This window comes from Lepus europaeus, chromosome 10, assembly GCF_033115175.1.
Source record: "Lepus europaeus isolate LE1 chromosome 10, mLepTim1.pri, whole genome shotgun sequence".
In the NCBI taxonomy this organism is placed as follows: Eukaryota; Metazoa; Chordata; class Mammalia; order Lagomorpha; family Leporidae; genus Lepus; species Lepus europaeus.
In genome coordinates, this window is record NC_084836.1 from 87577269 (window position 1) to 87603295 (window position 26027).

General features: G+C 43.9%; 1 protein-coding gene across 2 annotated transcripts in view; it reads right to left on the reverse strand.

Annotated features, from left to right (window-relative positions):
- ISM1 (isthmin 1) overlaps positions 1-26027 on the reverse strand; it is a 77800-nt gene that overhangs the window by 16124 nt on the left and 35649 nt on the right. For both annotated transcript variants that reach the window (XM_062202276.1, XM_062202275.1), the window contains exons 2-3: positions 13834-14073; positions 4036-4300 (exon numbers count right to left, since the gene is read on the reverse strand). In XM_062202276.1, the coding sequence (XP_062058260.1) occupies positions 4036-4300; positions 13834-14073 (505 nt within the window). The remainder of the gene's footprint in view (positions 1-4035; positions 4301-13833; positions 14074-26027) is intronic.

Sequence of the window (26027 nt, forward strand, 5' to 3'; positions counted from 1 at the left end):
TCTTGAACAGTACTGCAAGCTTTTAGATATGATGACTTGCCGTGCTTTGCTAATGCATGGACCCCATCATTGGCGGTGTGTGCTTGTGCTTCCCCTGTGTCTTTCGCATCTCCCAACATGGGGACAAATACTTAGCAACTGCTTGATAGTTTCTTGCTGATTCGAATAAAAGGAGAATTTCCAGCTCAGTTGATGCTGTAGGGAAGGCTAGAAACTACACATCCCTTGTGAGGTATCCTGAGTAGCAGTAATCATTCATTTGTTCTGCAAGGGCTGTTAGGTACTTACAATGTACTTAGAGTCTTGCTACTCAGAGTATGGTCTGAGGGCCAACACTACCAGATTTATCTGGGCTCCTGCCCCTTCTCTATACCTACTGCATCAGAAGTTGCATTTTCAAAAAAACTTCTGGGGCTTGCTTGGTGCACAGTAAAGTTTGATAATTATAACTTTTGAGGTACTAAAAGATACAGGATTTTCTTTTTAAGTAGCAATCCTGAAATCCAGTCTAATGTTTGGAAAGTTACCAAGGGATAATCTGAAGTCATAGAAGATGGTGTATTCTTTGGACCGGGGTGCTGTGGGATCCTGATGCAGGGAGCTGGCTGGGTCCCCTACGTCTAGGAAACTGAGGTGAAAGTGGCTGGGGCAGCCACAGGAAGTGCCCCAGTAGAAGCAAATTCTGCCCTCAAGATTGAAATAGAAAGGATGTTCTTAATGTTCATGAATTCAGCAAGGTGTACCCTATAAATCTTTAGATTGCAGAAGTTGTTTCTAGCAGTGGTATTCAAACTTTGGAGTGAGCATGAGAATCACTTGGTGACCTTGACTGGAAAAATTAAAAAGCAAACAGATTCCAAGTCTCATTCCTGGCCTTCTGATTCAGTAGATGCAGGGCGATGGCCTTCAACTTGGGCTGTGCACTGGACCACGCATGGACCTTTAAAGGTCACGAGTAGCTGGATTCCGCACTACCCCCTGCTGCTGCTCAAAGGTCCCAATTTAGTTTGGAGAGAGGTCTCGGCATTAGGACTTAAAAAAAATTCCTCAAGAGAATAGAATGAGCAACTTAGGGTGTGAACCAATGATCTCAAACAATGGTACGTGATGCATCAGACACCCTGGAAGATTTATTCAAATATATATGTGGGGACTCCAGAAAGTTCATGGAATTAAAAGGTACGCTGATTTTTGAAACCCATGCATACAACAGGTCTGCAGATAATACATGTTATGAAAAAACTATATATGGATATAAAAATTTTCCACATCAAAAAAACTTATCTCTTAACAAATTTCTATGAACTTTTTGAATCTGCCTCCCACTGTTTGATTCAGTAGGTCTGCAGTTAGGCCTGAGGACATTGCTCTATCCCATTCTCAGGTGATACTGTTTGGAGGTCACATTTGGAGGACTACGGGTATTTAGGGAAGGGGTTGAGGCCCAAGATTAACATTTCTTATCACGTAACCAAGGGGCTCTGATGCCATAGTTTGCGTCCCACTCTTAGAAACAATGTGTGGGTTGGGAAAACAGGCTAAGGCATGAGCCCTGTGTAATGTCAGATCAGCATCCAGGGATTTCCTCTTTCTCCTGTTCAACAGCACTGATCTTTTCCTCTCCTTCCTGTTGTCCTATATAAGCACTCGTTCTAGAGCCGCTCTACTTTTGTCAGTGATGTGCCAGTTTTTCCCAGAGAGGCCGAATACTATAATGATTAACAGGACAGACTCCGCACCTACTGTCTGGGATGAATCCTAGGCTTTGATCCTCTAAGCCAAACTGCTTAATTTCTCCAGGTATTACTTTTTCATCTGTGGAACTGGGTATCTGCCTCAGGTAGCTGAGTAAATGAGCTAATTTATATGTCATGTCATGGAGAGTAAGTTGTGCATGTCAAGTACTATATAAATGTTGGCTGTTCTCCCCAGTCCTTCTTGAGAATAGGTAAACTGGACTGCCTCTAGGAAAGGTGAAGTTTTTGTGAGCCTGCTGGAAGGGGTATGGAGTTCTTTCTCTACTCCCCTAATATTTGATGTATATCTCTACAATGGCACTATTTTCCTCTATCATTTAATATTCCCTCTTTGTTCACATATGGGGAGGATACTCTTTAGGTAAGGACTATGTCTTGCTTGTTTTTGGATTCACAGCACCTAGTTTAGTGCTGGACACAAGACATGCTCTTAATAAATACTGGTTTAACAACTGATTATGTGGTTGAAGAAAATACTGTCGCTTATTTTGGAATTCACCTAGAAGCATCTAGATATGACTCTACAATATACAACTGGTCTTTCTGTGGGAAACTAAGGGTAAATAGGAGAGTGCAATCCATTCTCATCTTACAGGGGTCATTCAAAAATGTAACAGAACTGTCTTTAAAAGATAAGTTTATTTTGACCAGCGCCGTGGCTCACTAGGCTAATCCTCCGCCTTGCGGCGCCAGCACACCGGGCTCTAGTCCCGGTCGGGGCACTGGATTCTGTCCCAGTTGCCCCTCTTCCAGGCCAGCTCTCTGCTGTGGCCAGGGAGTGCAGTGGAGGATGGCCCAAGTGCTTGGGCCCTGCACCCACATGGGAGACCAGGAGAAGCACCTGGCTCCTGCCATCGGATCAGCGCGGTGTGCCGGCCGCAGCGCGCCAGCCGTGGCGGCCATTGGAGGGTGAACCAACGGCAAAGGAAGACCTTTCTCTCTGTCTCTCTCTCTCTCTCACTGTCCACTCTGCCTGTCAAAAAAAAAAAAAAAAAAAGATAAGTTTAGTTTGTATTTTGTTGCAAGAACTTTTGAAACCCATGCATATGGGAGAGCCTTCAGCAAGTTTATGGAAGGTATAGTATGAAAAAACTAGTCATGGATTTAAATTCTCTTGCACTAAAACAAACTTAATTTTTAATTCCATTTTTCCATGAACTTTTTGAGTACCTTCAGTATTAAGTATACTCCTAAGTACACCCACTTTAAGGCCACAGGAAATAAGTGAACTGTCCACTCCTTGAGTCTACTGATTGTGAGATCACAAGAACGTCAGGATGGTGGGTGCATTTGAAAGATAGCAAATATTCTTATGACACACTGCACAAGTCCCCATTAAAACTGGCCAGATGCTTACTAAATCTGTCTTCCTTTTTCCCCTACTTTTTTTCTGGACACACAGAATCCATTTCCCAGTTTTCCCTACATCTGTTTTTGTGGAACCATGTGACCAGTTCTTGCCAATAGAATTAGAGTGAATGTGAAGTGTGTTACTTCCAGGCTGAGGGAGTTAAGAGGTTCCCTCTCTTTACTTGGCTACAGTCTAGCTGCAGAACATCTAGAGGATAACTCTCAGGCCCTAACTGTTGGTAGAGGTCCAATATGGAAGGAGGCTGGATCCCTGCATGACTGAATGGAGCTGAGCTCTCCCATGTCTCTCATCCCAAACCAAGTGAGACACGAACTTTTATTATTTTAAGTCACTGAGTTTGGGAATTGTTTGTTACCTCACCTACCCTAGTCTAAAAGCACAAGAAGCTAAAAGTCCTACTTGGGTTCTTGAAATTTATTGTGTGTCAGGGAATTCACTTTGACAACCCATGACACATGTTCATCTGGATTCCCAAGGACCACTCCACTGTCAATATCAAGCATAACACAATTGTCAAAGGGAACAGCTGTGCACATCTCATTTACTAAGTTGATTTTCAATGTGAATTTTATAATGAAAAACACAAGAAATTAATTGGATGATTTCTTCATTTTTAGAAAATAAGACTAAAATTTGGAGGGGATAAAAGCAGAAAGAACCCCAAAAACCTTTAAAAAAATTCCCTCCTGGGATAGTTGGTGTGATTTTAAAATTACAACCTTTCCAGAAAATGTGGCTGCTGGTGCCTCCTTGGGGCTTCTGCAGAAGAGATCCTTTATGAGGTGTGCCTCACAGAAAACCAAAAGCCACACACTGTCAACTGGTTTTGCTTGGCTCTGTGTCCTTGAGGCCTCACCACTCATTTATTCTCCCCACCAATTTTATGTTACTGCGTGGTAAACTCACCATATTCTGGCTGCTCTTTGGTTTCAAAAGTCCGGTGGCCTGGGGCCGGACGGTCCCACCCCCTGGGGGGGTTGAGGAAGTTGCTGTCGTCTGAGGTACTGTCGTACTTGTAGTCCTGGTCCCCGCTGTTTGCCCTCGCCAAGGACAAGGACCTCTGCCACCAGGCCCGCCAGTCGGGGGATGGGACTGACCAGCTGGGCTTATTCTCCGGATGCTGATCTTTATCTGCTTCAGAGTCGGGACCGTCGACCACCTCTATGGTGACCTGAAGAATTCAGAACAGGCCAGGGTCAAGGTGGAGTCAACAGCCTCCAAGCTATGTGACCCTTGGAAGAAAGTCTGAGAGAGCCAAGGGAAACAATGGCTGTATCCCTCATGAAGGAAAGCTGAGTTTGCTTAGAGAACGGAAAACATCCAGGGATGGCCCACATGATTCCACAACTGGGCTTCAGGGTGGGAGGAGACCATTTTTCACTAGGATCCCTGATTTGCTGCTCACTGAATTGTTGAGCTTTCAAGGGGTACACATATATGCTATGTGTTCCTGAAGTGATACAAGAATAATCATCACAATACCCAACACTTATTGAGTTACCAAGGCATTGCTCTAAATACTCTGCCTACAGGAATTCATTTAATACTCATAACCTCACATCCTATAGGTATGTGCTATACCTCCCATCAAGAGGGTGGAGTCATTTGCTCTCCCTTTCAGTTTGGGATGGTCCTATGACTTTCTTTGTCCAATAGAATGGGACAGGTCTGAAGGGGTCTTGCAGCTTCTATTTTCATTCTCTTTGTCTGAAAGGAACCAGAACCTAGACTACTGTCTGTATAAAGAACACATAAAGACAAGGACCACATGGAGGGGATCCAAGACACCTCAACTAACGTACTACTCCAAGGTTCCTGTCATGTGAATGGAGCCATTGCGGATCTTTCAGGTCCAATTGGGTCACCTCTGATAATAACTACATGGAACAGAGACAAACTCTCCCAACTGAACTCTGCCCAAGTTCCTGACCCACATGACCATATGCTATACAATGGTCATTGATCCATGCTCTTAAGTTTTGGAATGGTTGCAAAATAGGCAACAGACAGGGAAAACTGGCGCAAGAGACTTTAGTCACTTGCCTAAGGTCATAAAGCTAGTAAGCAGCAAATGAGGGGAGTCTGACTCCAGAGCCTATGCTCTTACCAACTGTTACACTGCATCTCAAAGAGCAAGTGATGGAGGTACTGTCCACTCATGAAACCACAGGAACAAAGAGGACAAAGATGCTGGTGAGGGTTGTATGCCATAGGATGTTCAGAGACAGGAACACAAGGTCCTCAAGACCAGATTTCCTGGTTATGATTTTTACCCCTCCAGTATTCCAGATACAGCCTGCACACTTCTCAACCGACCCGTAGGGTCAGAGCAGAGAATCCTGGAGCCAAGTTGTTCCTTGTGCTGGGACTGATGGAGCCTACTTTTGAAGCCTATTGTGGGGCTGGAAGAATGCAGCTTCTTGGCTCCAAGAGACAATCAACGCAGAGAAACTTGTTTAAAAATATAATAAAAGACTCATTAGGTTCTTTTGGCCATCATGTGGCTCTTGCAACACCCTCTGGATGAGTTATGTGCAAATGAATCAGAAGCATGCTGTCCAAGTAATCAGCGCAAGATGTACTGGGCAGATGAATTTCCAGTTTTGCCCTAACCTGACATTTGAGAAGAGTTGTGGAGATGCTCTGCCAAATTGCACTGGGTGTGCCCATCCCTGGGCTGAGAGCCACTTCCTTTTGTGTTAGGAATGGGAAGATTTGAATTCTGCTCACTTTGACATTGAAAGGAAGTTTCTCATTCAGCTTTGGGTCCATGGTATGGTTTTGTGAGGTCCAAACACATGGTCAAGATGGTGGCCTTCAGTCTTAGCGTATACTCAAGCTATGGTTGGCCAAGCACACTTTTCTCCTCTGATGTAGGATGCCTAGAAGAGTATCATTAGCTTTGTCCTATGCCTTATTCTTATAGGTATCTCTTGTACATTTATAAATAAATATGGAACATATGCTAGAATAAAGATTAACTGGGAGCCACAAGGAACCTTGGGAGGACAAGTGGAGGAGTGCCCAGCTGGGCAGTGACCAGACAATGCTGAGCCTTCGGAGATGTGACTTTTCTCCTCCGTAACTCCATCCTCCTGTGCCTGAAGACAGAACAACTGAGCTGCAACAATCCTCTGCAAGGCTATTAAGGGTCCTGGATGGGAGAGGCTGCCAAGAGCCAGGCAGGCCTATAATTATAGTAATGAAATCAGTCTCTGGGTAGGAGATAAGGGGAAATGTGCCCAACAGTTTGGGTATTCCATTTGTATTCAGACTGGAGTCAAAAGGATTGCTAAAACAAACGTGCCCTGCAATTTCTCCAAGCTGGGAATAAAAACAATTTCATGTTTCAAGCTATTACCGTCAATACGCTGTGTTTTTTTTTTTTCCCAAATTACTACTCAGATCCAAACAAAATAGATCCTTTGCCTGACCAGGCAATGAGTAGCAAAATATGAATTTATTCCAAAAACTATATCAATGACTAAATCTCAACAGCTTAGAGGGGTTTTTTTTTTCTCCCTTTAATTTCTAGCCACTGCCTCAAATGAATTACAAAACAAAACAAAAAAACAAACTGTAAGTTCCACCCTTCCCTACAGTTAACTATATGGAAACCTCACACTGATGTTAAAAGCGGGACTCTAATCTTAAACCTGAAATTTCATAGGCATCTAATTAAAAAGACTGAATGAACGTGATCCATGGCTTCTCAAACAGTGGGGGTTAGTTTTATACTTCCTGTTGCTCTCTATGTACACAGTTTTTCACATCCAAGACTCCTTTTGTAAAGACATCCATGTGATGTGCTGTAGGTAGAGCAAGCACAGCAGATTTCCAAGCTGACAAAGCTTCTATCTCTCCTTGTCCTTTCTCAACCTTAATAATAAACCCAATGTGAGTGGCTTCATATATTTGCTTCCTCTGGACTTTTCCATTCCATAAATCAAAATGGTAAATGAAAATGAACTCTTTTAAAAGTCCTAAGTCCAACTTCTAGCAGAATCTCCCCTATTCTAAGTAAAGGAGTCCAAAACAAGGTGTCAGTTTGGAGAATTCTGTCCAAAACTGGGAAATGGGGACAAGATTCAATATACCCTGATCAGCTTCCTTCTCTTGATAGTTAATACTTTCATTAGAAACAAACTCTTCAGTCTTGTTCTGCAAAACGCTTTCCACAGGGAAACCAAGACAGTTCTCATTCTGATAATAAACAAAAGCCTCCATGAAGATAAAGCCCTCGGGAGCTATATAGAAACCCAGCCGTTCTTCTCACTCATCTGTTCTCAAAGTCTTGTGAGCTGTGGGGACCAGGTGGGTGTGGGTCGTTATTTCCCAAAGAGGAAAATGATTTTCTCAGGAGTACAGAGCACCTGGGGATATGTCTCCAGCAAAGGTTTTGGATCCAGATCATGATACCCTTTCTGCCTTGACAACTGCCATGAAAGGATTCCTAAATGGACTAGGAAGGCATTTAATTCTGCCCCGACTCCAGATGGACCGATCCTCTAAAAATGAGTTGGCCACCCCTACTAACTGTGTTTAATGCTGTGAGGTTTGCAGTATGCTTGGCGAAATCTGATTGCCCATTCTATACAACTTGGGTCCAATTTTCAGGCACAGAAACTGGCTTGGGAATTCATGTTCCCAAAGGGAACAGCAAAGGAAAGTGTTAAGGTGGGTCCCCAAAGTAGTTTTTCTGCTTCCAAATTATTTTTAAACATGTTTCCTCTGTCATCATCATCCCTATCATCAACAATAACCAGCATCCACTAGTTATGGCCCTGTGCAAAGTGCTTCATGGATGATCTGATTTAATCTTCACAGGTAACCTTTCCTACATGTGCTTTTATACTACATTGGTGCTTGTAGGTAATATGATCATTCCTATACTATAGACAAGGAAACTGAGGCACACAGAGGTAAAGTAACTTGCATGAGCCCAGGTCTGGCTGACTAAAGAGTGGTTTCAGATCCCAAGCACAGGACAGTCTGACTGAACAGCTCATGCTGTGCACAGTAGTGCCCCATGAGAATCTGAGCAGTGCAGTTTTGTTCCCGGGGATGTACAGGTCCGTGTCTTGGGCACAGCCATTTCTTGGCTCTTACCTGACCAGGCCTGACATTCCAAAAGCATTTTAGAGCGAAAGGAGGAGGTGGAATCAGAGATAGAAGAATGTACAACATTTGTAGCCCTGGCCAACTCATCTGATTGTATCTGATGCACTCAAGAGGCCTACAGCCATGTGAATAAGTGGGTGCAAGGGAAAGATGCCTTTACATGATTGTTTTTAAGTCCCTCTCATGGACAGAAAAGACAGAAATGTACAGGTTGAAATGAATCCTAATTTCAGCTTGATCCGGAAGACGGGAATATTTGGTTATGAATAGCTACAGTAGTAAACCTAATAATGAGTTTATTTTTGAGATTTTTGTCTTTGCTGTCTGAACATCAGTTGCTGACCAGAAGTTCAGCCAAGGATACTATGGATCACATCTAACTTGTCCTGGGAGATTTACTTTATTTCCTGAATAAATTAAAAAAAAAACCACAAACCCAATATTTTGTATTATTTTGAATTTAATATGGAGACTCAGTTCAGGCATTTGAGTCCATATCTATTTTGTGCATTGCTGGTATATTTTTCTTCACTCATTTCCATAGCCTGAAGCTAGTCTTAAGATGAAGATTGGATTCACTTGTGACAGAGGTAGCCTGACTTATGGGGATTAAAAATGCTCTCCAGATGCTGAGGCTTTTATAAAGATTTCCCACCTTAAAAGTCAAGGGGTCAAGAGGGACATGGCCCCTGCCATGGGCTCAGCAATGGGAGTTTGGAGAAGCGGGAAGGACAGCACATCCAGACCAGAGACTGGGAAACACTGGGAAACTGGAGGGGAGAGGGTGGGGGTTCAGAGAGAGGGGTGCGAATTGCTGGCCGTAGTTAGGGATAACCAGGTAGGGTAAGGAGCAAGTGGCCAGGGAAAGAGGCAGATGAGACCAGAGGCTCTGGCAACAGAAGCTGACCCACTGAGGCACCCTTTACCTGTCTTCACTCCACTACCCAGGGAGAGAAGAAAAAGCTTTGTCTGGCTGCAGTGACCAACAAGGCTGTCTGCTTGGCTGAATCTGTCTGTGTCAAACCAGTGGATTTCAACAAAAGAGCAGTGCTCTAAGGAAGGGGCTAGGGTTGCCAACCCGGAAACCATCGCTCCCTTTTAGAAAGCACCTCATGATTTAAAGGACCACCAGGGAACTGGTTTACTCAAGTGCAATGGTGCATGGGGCTGCACCACCAGAGCTGTGTTGTGTATGCTTACGTGCAGACATAGGGCTGGTGCTCCCAGGGGGTAGGAGCTGCTTCATTCTTTCTTTAAACATCTTTCTGAGTGACCAGCACCAATCTTTTGTGGGCTTCCAGAAATGTATCTCAATTTTCTTTTTTTTTTTTTTTTTAAAGGCAACAAGTCCTCAGATCAATAAAACTTTTGTAGCCTCCACCCTCTTTTCTGCTTGCTGAAGGTGAACAGACACAGGGATTGAATAAACCAGGAATGGAAAAAACTGGGCAATAGTCAAAATGGTGATATTGGACCATTCTTTTTAGATTTTAAGCTTCAACAGTTTTGAATCCATTTGGCCAATAACCTGCTATTTGGAACTGTGGGAGATCTTAACCTTTGGGATTTAAGGTGACCCTTGCTATCCAAAGGGTAACTCCAGAAAAATATGGAGACCTCGTTGGGGGTATATCTGATTCTTCCCACCCTGTCCTCCAAAGCATTCATTTTGGGAGTACCACCTGGAGGTAAACATCTTGTCTCTGGGCCAAAGCAGGGTGATGCACAGTGAAAACAAAGCTTTGATTATGACTTTTCACCTGTTCTAAGTCAGTATAAGCAGGGGGCTGGGAGTCTCGGAAGAGATTTCATACTTTTGGGACAGCTCATGGAGAAGTTGCCTTTTGTAAAAATCCAGGAGGCTTTGCCAGAGAGAATCTCATGCTGTGAGCAACCATGGTCCATTGTGGCTTTCCCATAACTCATCCTACATTTATTGTGTGCTCCTTTGTCTCACTTTGGTGCTTTCCACACCCAGAGACTCTACAGCTCCTTTCTTCCTCAGGAACCCAGGAAGGACTGTTCTGAATTGTTTCTTACTTCCCATTCAGCTAAACAGTGCTGCTTATATGATGAAAACTCTATGGTAATCTTGGCTGCTGTAGTGAACTGACACACAAATCTATCACATGGGCTGGAGGAAAGGCTAAGCACATCATGGTTACCCCTCTCTCCATCCCTCTGCCCCCCCCCCCCCAAAGTAATCTTAGATTCCTAGCTCTGTGGATACCAACTGTCATTGCCCCATGGTTCTTCTGTATCATTTAGGCCCATGTGGGTCTGGTAGGAGATAAACAGTTCCAAATAGAAGGATTTATCTGGAAGAGAAAAAGGAGATCCTGAAAATTCTGCCTGAAACTTGACTGTCTGGTAGAGTGCAGGCATCCAGTAACTTTTCAGCAAGAGAACTCTTCCCTTGCAGCTTTCCACTGTCCTTGTATCCAGACATTTCCCTGTAGGGTTACATTGGTAATTCTTAAATCTACTACACTAATAGTTCAATCTGCAGCTCTAAGCCCCACAATTTTACTTCTGGCCTCTGGGGGAAAATGCTAGACATGGTGAAATTAACATTGTTTTGGGCATGACATAAGCACCATTGAGGTAACTTCTGTCTGGTCCTGGAAACTTTAACATCAAGTAATCAATTAAAAATTACTTCCTGTAGATGAAGCTGTGATTGGGAGCAATGTTGAACAATGGTATGGAGATGTCTGTGACTTTTTTGCCAATCTGCGCCTCCCCTGTGTGGATCCACTGTGTTTTATGAGAGGATCATGTGGCCGGTTCCCAGAGAGGGGGCATCAGAGAAAGGCCTGGAGAACAGTTAGAATACTACAAGACTCATCACAAATGTTAATTTGAGGCTGGTGCCGCGGCTCAATAGGCTAATCTTCTACCTGTGGCGCTGGCACACCGGGTTCTAGTCCCGGTCAGGGCACTGGTTCTGTCCTGGTTGCTCCTCTTCCAGTCCAGCTCTCTGCTGTGGCCCGGGAGTGCAGTGGACAATGTCCCAAGTCCTTGGGCCCTGCACCCACATGGGAGACCAGGAGGAAGCACCTGGCTCCTGGCTTCGGAGCAGCGCAGCGCGCCGGCCGGTAGCGGCCACTTGGAACCAATGGAAAAAGGAAGACCTTTCTCTCTGTCTCTCTCTCTCTCTCTCTCACTGTCTAACATTGCCTGTCAAAAATATAAAAATAAAATGTTAATTTGAGGCATACACTGATCTCCACATATGGGTTGTCAAAGAGTGGCCTCTAAGACATTTTTAACTTCTGTGTCATCCACAGAGCTCTGTCCTACTTCTTCCTACTACTGAGATCTTCTCCTCCTCAGGTTCCATGATGCCCCTGGCACTGTTTTATGTGGTAGCTGTGGGGGTCACACCTATGTCATTTTGTGGAGGAAAATTTCTTATATTTCTTAGTTTCCTGTAACCTAATGCAGAGTTTTGTATAGGCAGGGGCTGGTTGATACATTCTAATTAAGTGGTGTGTCTCAATGACTTTCATTAGACAGCATGACATTGGTGTTATAAACAAAACAATTCCGGTCAAGGAAACCTGGTGTAAAACTGTATCATGCAGAAGGTGTTAGTCTGAGAAAAGAAGCAGAGAAAGAGATAGAGATAGAGATACAGATAGAGATAGAGATACAGATAGAGATAGAGAAAGAGAAGAATGCTCAAGCAAGTGAGTGAGAGAGCACTTAGTTAATGATCAGTTACTCTAAGGCCATGTTCAGCAACTCTATGCCATGTAGGCTACTAATTGACATTTGGTACAGAGAGGAAGGATAAGAAAAAGCTGCACCTACACAAACGAGAAGAATTCGGAGTAAAGCTTAAAGGTATGAATGCAGACACAGGAGGACATGGGCAAGGTAGGGGCTAGACTGCCTGGGGGTGAGCCTCCTTCAGCCATCATAGGGTCCATTGTTAGGAAGAAATGGAGGGAGGTACAAGTTACATTCATGAATTGGTAGAGTGAGAATTCCTGGGAGTCTGAGAGCCTGAATTTGAATCTGACAACTATGATTTACTAGTCATGTAACCTTGAGAAAACAAATAGTAACTTCCTGGGTACTTCTGGCATTATTTATATCACTGAAAAAGTGACACGTACATTGTCTCCCTCATTAGCATGTTGGGAGGGTCAAATCAGATCACCATTTGCTTTGTAAATGATAAAAATGTGCTGCTTCAGTGGGGGTAGTGCTATTATATTCAATCCCAGGCACTCTTTCCCTTGCCTCCCACTTCTTTCTGCTTCATCCAATATGATCTTAGTGGTCCAATACGATCTTAGTGGTCCAATACGATCTTAGTGGAACAGATTCATTGCCCCCTTAGGAACTTATGTTGTCATCTTCCTCCCTCTTATAAAAAATTTTATCAGTCATTTACACTTTCGAGATACTAAAGGTTGCCACCTTCCAAAAGGAGTTTCTGGTGAGGAAGGAAAGCTAGAGGGGTATCAAGAGAAATTGACTTGGCCAGCGCTGTGGCTCAATAGGCTAATCCTCCGCCAGCGGTGCCGGCACCCCGGGTTCTAGTCCCGGTTGGGGCACCGGATTCTGTCCTGGTTGCTCCTCTTCCAGTCCAGCTCTCTGCTGTGGCCTGGGAGTGCAGTGGAGGATGGCCCAGGTCCTTGGGCCCTGCACCCACATGGGAGACCAGGAGGAAGCACCTGGCTCCTGGCTTCGGATCAGCGCAGCGCACTGGCCGTAGCGGCCACTTGGGGGGTGAACCAACGGAAAAAGACCTTTCTCTCTGTCTTTCTCTTTCTCACTGTCTAACTCTGCCTGTAAAAAAAAAAAAAAAAAAAAAGAAAGAAAAAAAAAAAAAAAGAAATTGACTTCCCAGGTGCTTTGAAATGAACTGTGGTTTGCCTAGACTATTCACATGTCAAATTGGCCCGTTCTGTAGCTGCCATACTTCATAAATTTCAGGGTGTATTATTTGGTTTTGTTTTATATTTCAGTATCTCTAGAATTAGGATGTAACTTATAATCCTTGATGGGTCATACGTTAATTAGCAGCATTTTCTTTTTTGAGTGGTTCATAAATAATGGTGCCATTATTGTGGGGCCGGCATTGTGGTACATGTTAAGCCACTGCCTGCGGTGTTGGCATCACTGAAGGGCACCAGTTGGCTGCCCCACTTCCCATCCAGCTCCCTGCCAGTGCACCCAGGAAAGCAGCAGAAGATGGTCCTAGTGCCTGGGCTCCTGCCACCTACAATAGAGACCCAGATGAAGTTCCAGGCTCTTGGTTTTGGCCTGGGCTAGCCCTGGTCGTTGCAGCCATCTGGGGAGTAAACTAGCAGGTGGAAAAATCTCTCTTTTTCTGTCTCTCCTTCTCTCTGTATTCTTTCAAATAAATAAGTAAATATATTTTTTAAAAAAGGGTGTTGCACAGATGAAATGGAACACTGTTATTATGGTGATATCATGATCCTAAGCAGAATTCATTGAGGAGTTAAGAAGAAAAATAAGGCAAGGCAGCAGTTTCCATTGAAATCAGATCAGGAAACAAAGATAGACTATTTCATTTTCTGCAGACCTACAGCTGCCAAGAATTACCTGGATATTTGGATTCTGCCCATTGATATCAGCTTTGGAAAGATCTGGAAAGTTTGGTAGATCAAGGAGAAAAGATCTGGGGCCATCTCTCTGCAGTGAAGGATGCCCCGTCTCTTGCTGGAATCGCTGTCTGGGAAAGGGTTGGTGTGCAGTCTGGTCGTCTGGATGCTCCCCTGCTGCTTCCTTGGAGAGAGGAAAGTTGGTTTCCAATGTGGAATCACTTTCCATGTTGAGGTTATTCTAAAACAAACAAATAAACAGGATATACATGATTTAAAAATGTCACCCTTAACAGTCCATTAACCTCAGGAATAAGGATAAGTCCAGTAACTGGAATCAAGCCAGCAAGGTATTCCCAACTCATTCCACTACCTCATGGTTGACTTTTCTCTATTTAAAAAAGATAAAGGTCAGGAAACATCTCCCAGCCTCTTTGTGAAGGTAATGCCTGGGGCAAGATCTGAACAACAGAGGGAAGCACCTTGTAAGACTGGAGGTGGGGGGTGGATTTTCTAGAAGAGGGAACAGTGTATAAGACCAGCCTAGGATAGGGATGAAGTTGGCTAATTTGAGGAATAGAAAGGTCAGTGAAACTGGTGGAAAGTGAAGGGGATAAAACCACTTGAATTGAGGATGAAGTGATGGGGATAGCCAAAGAAAATGTGATAAAAATGGCATTCTGCAATTTAATGTTTTTATTCCAAAAAGTGCAAGTCCAGTGTTTTTCCCAAATAGTGAAAACTATCTCTATTTAGTATCTCTAGGGGAAAATTTTTCTAGAGATTGAAAAGTGTAGAAGTTGCTGGACTCTTTTCCCAAACCAACCCTTCATATCCACCTCCCATTCTCCCTGGAGCTCTCATTGGAGGCTTCCCCAACTCCTTCAGGGATGGTATTTCCATGTTTACTGGTGTTGGGAGATGTGGAGATAGAATTTCACCAGTGTTGGGTCAGTGGCTAATGTTCTTGTTATTCTTTGGGGATGTTTTGGGGTTTGGGAGTGTGTATTCCAGCACACTGTCTCCACACACACATGCCTCCCCTTCCTGCCCTCCCTCCTCCCCTTACAATGGCAGTGCCTTTGACCCAGTCAAAAGGTTATATCTGGTATCAAAACACTCAAAATTGAGATTCCAAGGTCAAGAACAGCCCGAGGAGAAACATACACAGAGCACCTTTGTGAACGTTGGAAGAAAGCAAGAGGAGGACTCAGAAAAGCATGTCTCTCTCCCCTTTAAAGCTTGCGGTGACAGAGGGGAGAGCTGGCAGCTCTTCAGCATGTTTTAGCTTGCCCTTTGCTTTTGCTCAGGAGATGTGGCCAGGGGCAGTGTCTTTGTTCACCTTCCCAGCCACCTCTGCCATGGTTTGCGTCTTCTGGCACATCCCTGTGGAGGGAGTTGCCCTGGCATTCTGAGGCATGGCTGAATGCAACAGAAGCCAAGTGTATTATTCTTTTACTGAGTTCAGCAGGGGGTGGGGGAGAGACCCCAAGTATTTCCTTAACATAAGACCATAAGATTATTTATCACAACCAAAGGGGGAGATAATTGAATATAATTGTTTCCAGATTGCCAATCCTAAAACTTCCCCAACAGTGTTAGGAAGGATAGTTGGATTCTCATGGAAAATTCCTGACCCAGTATTTAGAAATGCTAATTTCAAAAGGAAGCCAGAATTTGTTTCCCAATTGTTTTAGGTATTTCTGCTAATCAAACCCTAATTTCACTATAGCAACATACAAGGCATACTGCTTAACTGGGTTAAAAATAGAGCTCTTGGGTCACAGTGGCTAAAACATTGCTTGAGATGCTCACATCCCATATCTCAGATCCTGGGTTCAACTTCCAGTTCTAACTCCCAGTTCCAGTTTCCAGCTGATGCGCATTCTGGTAGGTAGAGGTTGATGGCACTAGTAGTTAGGTCCCTGGCACCCATGTGGGAGACCCAGATTGAGTTTACTACTCCTGCCCTGATCTGGCCCAGCCCCAGCTGTTATAGGCATTTGGGGAGTGAACCAGTAAATGGGAGGTTTCTAGTTGTCTGTCTAGATCTCTCAGTCTTTCAAAGAACATAAGTAAATAAATAAAAGTTTTAAAAATAGAGCCTCTGGCCGGCGCCGTGGCTTAACAGGCTAATCCTCCGCCTTGTGGCGCCAGCACACCAGCTTCTAGTCCTGGTTGGGGCGCCGGATTCTATCCCGGTTGCCCCTCTTCCAGGCCAGCTCTCTGCTATGGCCCGGGAAGGCAGAGGAGGATGGCCCAAGTCCCTGGGCCCTGCACCCACATGGGAGACCAGGAGAAGCACCTGGCTCCTGGCTTCGGATCAGCGCGATGTGCCGGCCGCAGCGGCCATTGGAGGGTGAACCAGCGGCAAAAGGGAAAACCTTTCTCTGTCTCGCTCTCTTTCTCACTATATCCCCTCTGCCTGTCAAAAAAAAATTTTTTTTTTAATTTAAATATAGAGACTCTTTTCTTTCCCCTGTGATGAAACATATTTTACAAGAAGAGGTAGGGCATGTATTTTTGCTGCTATTTACCATTTTGCTTAGATGTCTAAAAAATAAGGCCTGAATCTGATTGATTTCTCAATCTGATGCTTGGGTTTTCCTGGTAGAAAAAAAACATTACCACAGGGTGATCCTGGCTTAGCATTAAACCAAGCAAACTCCTTAACCTTTCAATGGCCCCATGACCTTCCGTGTAAAAAAGAGCAGTTAATGATAGGCATGAAGCCCCCCAGCATGATGCTCAAGAAAGCTTCAGTTGAGTTTTGTCTGCAAAGGCAAAGAGAAATGTAGCATTAGGGCAATTGGCTGGGTAATTCAGGCCACAAGTGCCCCTGCTGGGAATAGTTAAACTGGGGCTAAAGTTTTGTTTGGCTTGAGTTATGCACACAACTGTGGCATTTCTCTATCTCTTTCCAACCATCTCACCACCACCACCACCACCACCCCCCCACACACACACATACACACACACACCTCAGTGTTTGTGAAACATTTAAAAGGTGGAAAGTAACAAAGAAATGCTAATCCCAATCTCTGAATATCTGAATAATTCTTACTCCTCTTCCCATCACATTTAACCAAGAACTTGGCTCCCAGCAGTGGCATGCCCCAACTCAGAAACTGGAATAGGATAGGGGAATGGTGTCTAAGAATGAAACTTCATTTTATTCAATCATGAACATTTGGGGATGGCCGTTATTTGGACACCAAGATTTTAAGCCTGGAGCAGGAGATGCCAGGTGGGAACTGCAAGCAACACAAGGAAAAGTCCGTGTCTCTTCTCAAGACGATACATGGCGCATGCTCCTTGCAGCGTCTCCACCTGAGGTCCTGACTGAGGCCATCACTCCAGTTGTTACCCAGAACATTCACTGAGCATCTATACCCAAAGGTATTCTAGCAGGGTGAAGATTCTCAGGAGAGGCAGATCTTAAAGTGAAGAGTTAAATACTTTATTATTTCAAAAGCAGAGTGAGAGAGAGAGGGAGGGTGGGGGATGAGAGAGAGACAGAGAGAGAGATTTCTGTCCATTGTCTTATTCTCCAAATGGCAATAACATCCAGGACTGGGCCAGGTTGCAGCGAGGAGCCTAGAATTCCATTTGGGTCTCCCATGTGGTTCTTAAGAGCCCAAGGAGTTGGACCATCTTCCACTGTTCTCTCAGGCATATTAGCAGGGAGTTGGCTCTGAAGCAGAGCAGCTGGGACTCAAACGGTACTCTGATATGGGATGCCAGGACTGGAAGTGGTGGCTTCACCTGCTGTGCCACAACACCGGCTCTATTAGCTCATGTTTTAGTCAGAGAAGCAAACACTGGTCTCTGAGTTGATATCCTAGGAACGTCCTGAAATTTAAGAAGAGAAATTTCATTCTTCCCAAGCTTTCATAAGGTCCACTTTAATTAAAGGGGCAATGAATCAAAGGGATAATTCATAATGAGTTAAAGGGACATGAGAGGAACCTGTTCAGTATGGAAGATATTTTGTTCCTCATTGTGTTTCTCTGAGTTGACCTTTGATCTGTCAGTTAGCACTGACAATGCTTCAGCATCAGTAGCAAGTTCCCCTTTCATGACTCTGATGTTAGTGCTGTAACTCTCAGTGAAAATGAAAATAAAAGCAGGAATAATGCTATTATAATGTCTGTGCACATATACTGTTCAACTGCTGAGACAGGTCATCTGTTTTGGTCAAATTTTTCCCACTTTTACACACAGCTCCTGTCTCTTCATTATTTTAGAAGCTATTATCTAAAATAGAAATATAAAAAAATCATGTCCTTGAAGCCTACTATTTTTGTCTGAAATGGCAGTATTGTGGCAGGCATAGCAATTGCCTACCCTATGTCCAGTCCCTTCTTTTTTCTTTTACTCAGAGCTTATTTCAGATAGCAATACATCTAGTGAAAACTACATTTCCCAGCCTCCATTACAACTGAGGAGATGATGTGACACCTGACACAGTTCTGTCCAGTGGGAATAAGAGGAAGGTGGTGGGTAGAACTGCTGAGAAGAAGGCACATTGAGTTGTGCCTTTTGTCTTTCTGTCTTCTGCTTGAAACAAGGACACAGTGCTAATAGTGAAATGAGGCAGCTGGCAGACATGAGGATGAAGGCTGTTGCTGCCAAGAAAGATGGAGGGGCCTGGGTCCCTGATGGCATTTTAGAATCATCATACCAGCCCTGGAAGGGTGACCTTCAGATGCCTTTCACCATTAACACATATGTTAACACTGACAATGTGCCAGTGCTAGTAGCAATATTCTCTCTTGTGATTCTAATTTTAGAGCTATGACAACCAATAAAAAGTGAAAAGCCCTACATAGCTAAGGGAGTCTTTGTTGGGTTTTCTGTTCTTTGCATTTGAGGTACCTACAGGGCATTTAAAGAAACATGGTGAAATTCACTATGGAAGTCAGGCTATGATGCAGTGGTCTGTCCTAATAGCATATTCTAAATCTGCTGTCCGTACCTTCCGGATACATTTGCACAATCTTGTTTCAGCATCTGTACATTACATTTCCCAAATCTATTGCTCACTGTGTAATGTAATGTTTTCTTTAAAGTCCTAAAATACTGTCATTAAATTTCAAGGGGTCTGATCTCATTAAAAGGAACCAGTGTTCCTTGGACAAATGGCTGAATACAGAGCTTAGGCAGGAAAAGTATAGATGCACCAGAAAAAAGGAAACTTTCAGTGGCTAACAGGCTTCCCTTGAAAGAATGCAGGGGCCAGTTTGAAGGCCTCCCACTGCTCAAAGATCAGACAGTTTGGGCATAAAAAAAGACTATATGACTAATGCTCATTGCATCTATGAAAACCCAGGAGCCTAGAATGATATTCATAAAGGACAGAAAAACCACTATAACCAATACCAAGGCATTATAAAACTCAGTACTTTAAAAATTGGTACTAAAAAGAAAGAAGGGTTTTCCTATTGAAGAAATGTTTGGAGCCAAGGTTGACAAGGAAGTGGAAGTTATGCAGGTAAAGCCAGTGAAGAGAACAGTGGAGGGGATGATTGACAGGGAGCATTGTGACCCTGGCAAAGGACTCCTTGGCCTGACAGGGCCTGGTTTGTACTTCAGAGCTGGAACGAGTGGGTGTTAACAATCAGAACCACTCTATTGTCCTGAGATGAGACAACTGAGTCCAGCAATATAAACATCAGGTCCAATACTCAGAGATCTCAGCTCAACAGGGTTTTGTCATAGAAATTTCCATCATATAGTGTGTTGTGACCATGTCACTAGGCTGCCATTCCCCTGTGGCTTTCTCCAGGTCACTTGGGGGCTGGAGGCAGCGGCGTGATGCTGAGACCTCCTCCCCACTCCTTCTCTCTCACAGCCTGGCCCTGAATGCCCAGGAGAACTCTGGTGAGGTGAACTGAGGAAAGAAAATCTGTCATCTGTAGGATGAGTGCAATTTCTAAGATGACACCCCAGATGCTTGGGTCATTTGTGTCCTATATGCTTGAGTACATCACTGATCTAGGACCAAGGATGTCCAACCACCGCCTCCAGCCACTGCAAGGCTGCAGCTGCTCATTTTGGCTGTCCTCGTGACCAAGGTGGATCACCACAGCCACATCAAGGGCCAGAGTGGTCAAAATGGCCACACTCCCTTAGTTGGTCACTTGGCATAGATAGACGAACACAAAGGAGTGAGGCTGTTTGGGAAACAAAGCCACAGAACAAATTAGGATGCTCACGTTGAGGGAGAAGAACAAGATGTGAAAATGGGTGATGGATCCACTTTGGGAAAAAAGAATGTGCTAAGCATAGTTGTCCCAGCCTGCAAATAGCCACCTGCTCTATTCTGTAAACAGCAACCAAAGCCCTGGTGTGTGAAAAACAGGGCTGATTTAATCCCTTCCAGAGCCTTCAGAAGAGGCACAAACTAGGACAGAATTGTTTCTGTCTAGGAAAGTTTTAGTGCTTTTTGTTTTTAAGTCTGGTAACTATTCTCAGATTAACACAACCAGGCAGGCTTCTTGGAGGCAGACTGGCTGGCAAATTTCTGGAGAGCAAAGAACGGGCCATATATGCAATCTCCAAGCTCCACACCCCTCAATTCCACAAGTTTAGGGGGCACCCAATAAGTCCTAGTTGATGATAATAATGGCTAAGGACCTCGTTAGATTTTGTTTTAATTAGGCTCAGGCTGCAGGCCTCATTACCCCTACTGTGGCTTTTATGTGGGATTCTAAAGAAAAAACATCCAGGAATCTTCTATTGAGGATATTAAAGAAGATATTATTAGCAATGCATTTGGTCTCATAGACTTTGAACAACAAACAACAGAGATTATAATTAACGTCACTGTAGCCTCTCTCCTTAAAGCATACTAACAATATAGCTAATTAGCAATGTGTCCTCATTTGGGGCTGGACATCTGCATATTATTATCGACAATGCTTGTTTCCTTTTTCCAGATTAAAGGAAGCCATACTGCACCCAGGCATATGGCTGTGCTCCTGCCACATTAAAACACTCAGTTTCCCTTTACCCATGATAAACACACCCTGGGCTTTATCTGTGCTGGGCATCGGTTTCGTCTGGAACACTTCCACACATCTAAAAATAAGTTCAAGAATACCAGTGGTGGGATTTCAAAAGAAAGAGTACAAGTTTCCCCATTTGGGGAGAGAAAAGAATAAAAGGGCACTGATTATCTTTACACATGATTGAGGAGCCGGCCAGCACTCCTGGGAAGAGAGAGACAAAGGAATGAATACAGTATGTTTCAGACTGTGAAATCTACTTTGTCCAGGTGGCACACTTATCCCCAGTGCTCAAGAAGATGGCACGGAGGTCATCATCATAGCAGTGGCAGCAGAGGGGGGTGGAGACTTGGTCTGTGAAGTGCTGGGAAAAGGCAGTCAAGATTCACAGGGAAGAAACTGTGCACCATGAATACCTGCCCTGTAAGGCCCACCGACTTCCACCTTGGCTCCTCCCGTGCTGATGGTGATCAGTCCCCTTCAGATAGCAGGAGCAGAGTAAACATCAGTAGCACTATTTTAGAGCAAGCATGAAAATGCAATGTGTCTGACAGAGGAGAAATGGCCACACATGTGCTCCGATCTTTGCTGGGGGGACCTTGAAGACAAAGGGACTCCCCTGGGAGCTAATGACACAGGCACATCATGCTTCAAGAATGCAGGGACATTGCAATCCTGGGTGGGAACAGAGCCCTGTGCTCAAAGTCTGACTAATAGCTGAGGAATCTCTCCTTATGGTGGCAGAATGCATCATGAGGATGTTTACTTTAGGGCTTGGGAGTGACCTGACTTATGATCTCAGGCGATGCCTTACAAGACGTGAAGAATGGTCAACTCGGCACACGTGAGCAGAAAGAAGGCTCTGGGAAGGGAGAGGCACCCACCCCTGTGATCCCTCCTAACTGAAGGCTCTTGGGGCAGGCTGAAAAACATGGGAGGCAACCCTTCACTGGCTTGTCTTGAATACATCTATAAACTGCTTTGATCTTGAAAATGTGTGGATTATTGGTGATTTTTCAAATTCTGCTTTTTCTATTGCTGGCAAAGAAAACAGAGTGGTAACTTTCCAAGACCCATTTCCTTTATGTTCTGAGAGGCTAAAGAATGAATTAAAATGAAGCTCAAGTGACTCTTTCAAGTTGAAGCAAACATGTAAACAGTAGCAGATGCACATAGAGCCAATTTGGCCATAAAAGCCTTCATGCATCATCTAAAACATTTTTGAAAATGTGAGGAGATGGAAAAAACTATGTTTTCCAAAACTTTTTTCAAGGGGAACGGCAGACTTACCTGGAAGGAGCAGTTTGATAAATCCATTTGGGTGTCAGGCCAGCCGTCCTCAAGCTTAAGCTAAGAGCAAGAAGGATGTCAGAACTTGAGGCCAGAGCTAACTTGCTTAGGGCTAGAATGGACAGACCGAGGGTGGCCACCAGGGGGCTTCATCCCTCCTCTTTGGTCACATCAAAGCTCAGGCTCCCCTTGAAGTCACATTTTGAGCAAATATTTTAATGAGTATGGAATATTGCTGACTTTTCAAGTTGCACATTCTCCATTGATAGTAAAGAAAACAGAGTAGTAAGTATCTAAGACTCATTTTCCAGGATCAATCTGAAGACACACTGAATCACTGGTATGCCTAATGGGCCCCAAAGTCTAAGGTCTCCCTTGACCAGAGACAGGGTGTTGAGCAGGACAAAGAGACACAGCAGGCAAACATTCCTTATGGTGAATCTATGTTTCCTACATGAAATAAGGGGGACCTAAGGTCCAGGCCATGGCTAGTGTCCTACTGTCAGGAAGGAGACTGTGGAAGACAAGCCAAAGAGCATGGAATGGCAAAGTTCAGAGGCCAAGGCCAAGGAAGAGGTGGTCTGGGGACCCTCACACAGAGCTCTTATTCTACTCGAGGGTTTGGATTCTTCTCAGCATCCAAAGTCAAGACCTGTCATTGACACCTACCATAAATCTCTCTGCTCCAAGTACCTCTTACAGAGATTTTAAAGGAAATTGGACCTTAACCTTGAAATCCTAGAAAAAGGGCACATGGTATTATGAAGTGGGCCTAAACCAGGAGTTAGGAGGCCTGGGCCTGCATTTTAGCATTTTCTCTCTCTAGTTTGTAAGTTCTGTTAAGTTAATTTACATGTGCACCTGAAGTAGCCAGGTTTGCAAAAATGCCTATAAATTCTTCCTCTCTCTAAATGTCCATAACTTGAATCGTAAATTGTCTCCCATAGTATCTTTGTGCTTGGCTGTGCTGACTACTGTAGTCATAGGGACAACAAGCAGAGACCTGAAAAGTGCTTGGCACCGGAGTTTTCCTGCTTTTGTTGATTTTGGAATCCTGAGACCACTGTGTGAAGAAGCTTGAACTAGCCTGAGTGGTGAGAGACCTATAGGACAGGGATAAGCTCTCTCTTACCAACTAGCCTGCCACTGACCAGTCACTCAGACTACCCAGCCCTGGCTGAAGAAGAGCCACCCAGCTGAACCAGAGAATCACAAGAAACAATAAATGTTTGTGGTTTTCAGCTACTGAATTGAGTGGCTTGTTACACAGCAAAAGCTAACTGATAGAGAAACTCAGTTACGGTTTCTGTAACAAGGCCATGGCGAAGTAAGATGGGAACCACAGAAAACCTTGCAGTCTATTCAGTTTTGATATGCTTGGAATGGAAGTCTCAAAAGACCTTTGTTCTGGGTAAATGATTTCACAACAATTACAGGTAAACAAAGCTTATTCCAAATGTTGAAAACATAAAATTCAGGGTGGGAAGATTAAACAAAAATCGGATGATTTTGGTTGCTGAAAATGTAGAAACTCTCTTTCATATCTAGAAATGTCTCCTTTTTCTTATCTTTCTACCTAGTAACTCAAAGCTGGGTAAAACCTGTTGGGAAATCCCAACCCCCTGCCTGCTCCTTCCTTCATCTACATGTGCTTCTTTGTTAACAGCTCTGCTGCCAGTTTTTCAAAGACTCAGGCCTGGGACTTAACAGTTCTTCCTTGCACTTTCATGACGCACCTGAACAGCTCTGTGGGCTGCCAGAAACTAGCAGTGCTCATTTATTAGGGAACCCCTACCGACATTATAAAAGTATTATAGCTATCATCAGCTGAATGTGGCTTGAGGTGAAGAGAAAGCTATATACCACCAGGACCAGTTCCCTTTCCCATCTGTCTACATAGATTGTTCTTGTTTGGGCTGTAGTTCTGTCCTCTTCCAGGCAAATGGCTTGATCCTAGACTGGAACACTGACAGCTGATGCAATTGTGGGCCATTGGCTTAGCTAGGTTAACCGTTCTCTATGAATGGCAGGGATGTTGGTTCCACTCATGGGCTCATTCAACAAACACTTCCTCATTCAAACAAACACTTTGTATTCTGTATCAGGTTCTGTGTTAGATTAAGACAGTTCCAAATGAACATGGCTTACTAAAACAAATTATCCAAAGCTTGGAAATGAAGTGAAAGGTTGACTAAAAGTTTATCAGCTCATGCTGGGGCACAGTATCTTGGGCTTATGTTTAATTCTGTAGCCAATGTCTTTGATTGGCCTGTTATTTACTATTGATTAGGGTCTAAGTTAAAGTTATGTGTGATAACTGGTAGATTTTCATCCTGTAGAAATGCAAATTTTGTTGTTTAGTAGAAACAGCAACTCAGAGCTTACTATTTTATGGATTTATAGGACATTAACTCAATTTATTTACTTCATCATGGTTTTTCACAACTAACTTTGCAAATAGATATTCCTCAAATTCTCTGAACATTCAAATCTTGCTAGCTTCCTCACTAATTGGCTAAATGAATCTTCAACATGGTGTTTATTCCAATTTACTGTTGTCCAAGGCTCATGTTTTTAATATTATGAAAATTCTGTTTTGTTAGTTTTTTGTCTTCACAGAGTTCAGACTCTAGAGGGAAAGTTAATAAATGCTTAGATGCATATAAAATACAAAGTAGAAAGTGAGAAATTCTTAAGGACAGGATGGTTTCCATGTCAAGAAGAGAATTATTCAACTCCTGACTCCACAATTCACCACCTACTGACTCTTTCACAACACTGTTTTGCTTTTTTGTCTTCTGTAAAATATTTCCATCTGAATAGTGGTTCAAGGCACTGCCAAGTTGGAACAGGTATTGAGAACCATAGTTTGTAAGCCAGACTTCCCTTGGGTTTTTGTTCTTTTATTATTATTATTATTTTTAAAGATTTATTTAAGGCAGAGTTAGAAAGGAGGGGAGAGGCAAAGAGAAAGAGAGAGAGGGTCTGGAACTGTGGCTTAGCCGATAAAGCCACCACCTGAAGTGTCGGTATCCCATATGGAGGCTGGTTCAAGTCCGGCTGCTCCACTTCTGATCCAGCTCTCTGCTATGGCTTGGGAAAGCAGTGGAAGATGGCCCAAGGACCCACATGGGAAGACCTGGAGGAAGCTCCTGGCTCCTGGCTTCGGATCGGTGTAGCTCTGGCCATTGTGGTCAATCGGGGAATGAACCTCTGCCTCTCCTTTCTCTGTGTAACTCTGACTTTGAAATAAATAAATCTTTAGAGAGAGAGAGAGAGAGAGATCTCCCATTTGCTGGTTCATTCTCCAAATGGCTGCAATACCCAGGGTTGGGCCAGGATGAAGCCAGGAGCCAGAAGCATCATCCGAGACTCCCAAATGGGTACAGGGGCTCAAGCACTTGGGACATCCTCTGCTTCTTTCCTAGGCACATTAGCAGGGAGGTGAAATGGAAGTGGAGCAGCAAGGACTTGATCTGTTGCCTATATGGGATGCCCATACTGCAGGTAGTGGCTTAAGCTGCTGAGCCACAGTGCCAGCTCCTCTTCTCTCATTTTTAAAGTTTTATTTTATTTACTTTTATGAGAAAGGCAGAGCAACAGAACAGAGAGATTTTCCATCCACTGCTTCATGTCCCAGATGCCTGCCACAGTCAGGATTGGGATAGGCTGAAGCCAGGAACCCAAAACTCAGTCTAGGTCTACCACATGGGTGGAAGGGACCCATGTACTGAGTCACCAACTGTTGCCTCCAAAGGTGCACATTTGCAGTAAACTGGAGTCAAGAGTGGAGTGGGGACTTAAACCAGGCACAATGATGTGGTACATGAGCTTTCGAAAACGGCACCTGAACCACTGTGCCACACACACACATAAGAGGGTTTCTCCTCTTATG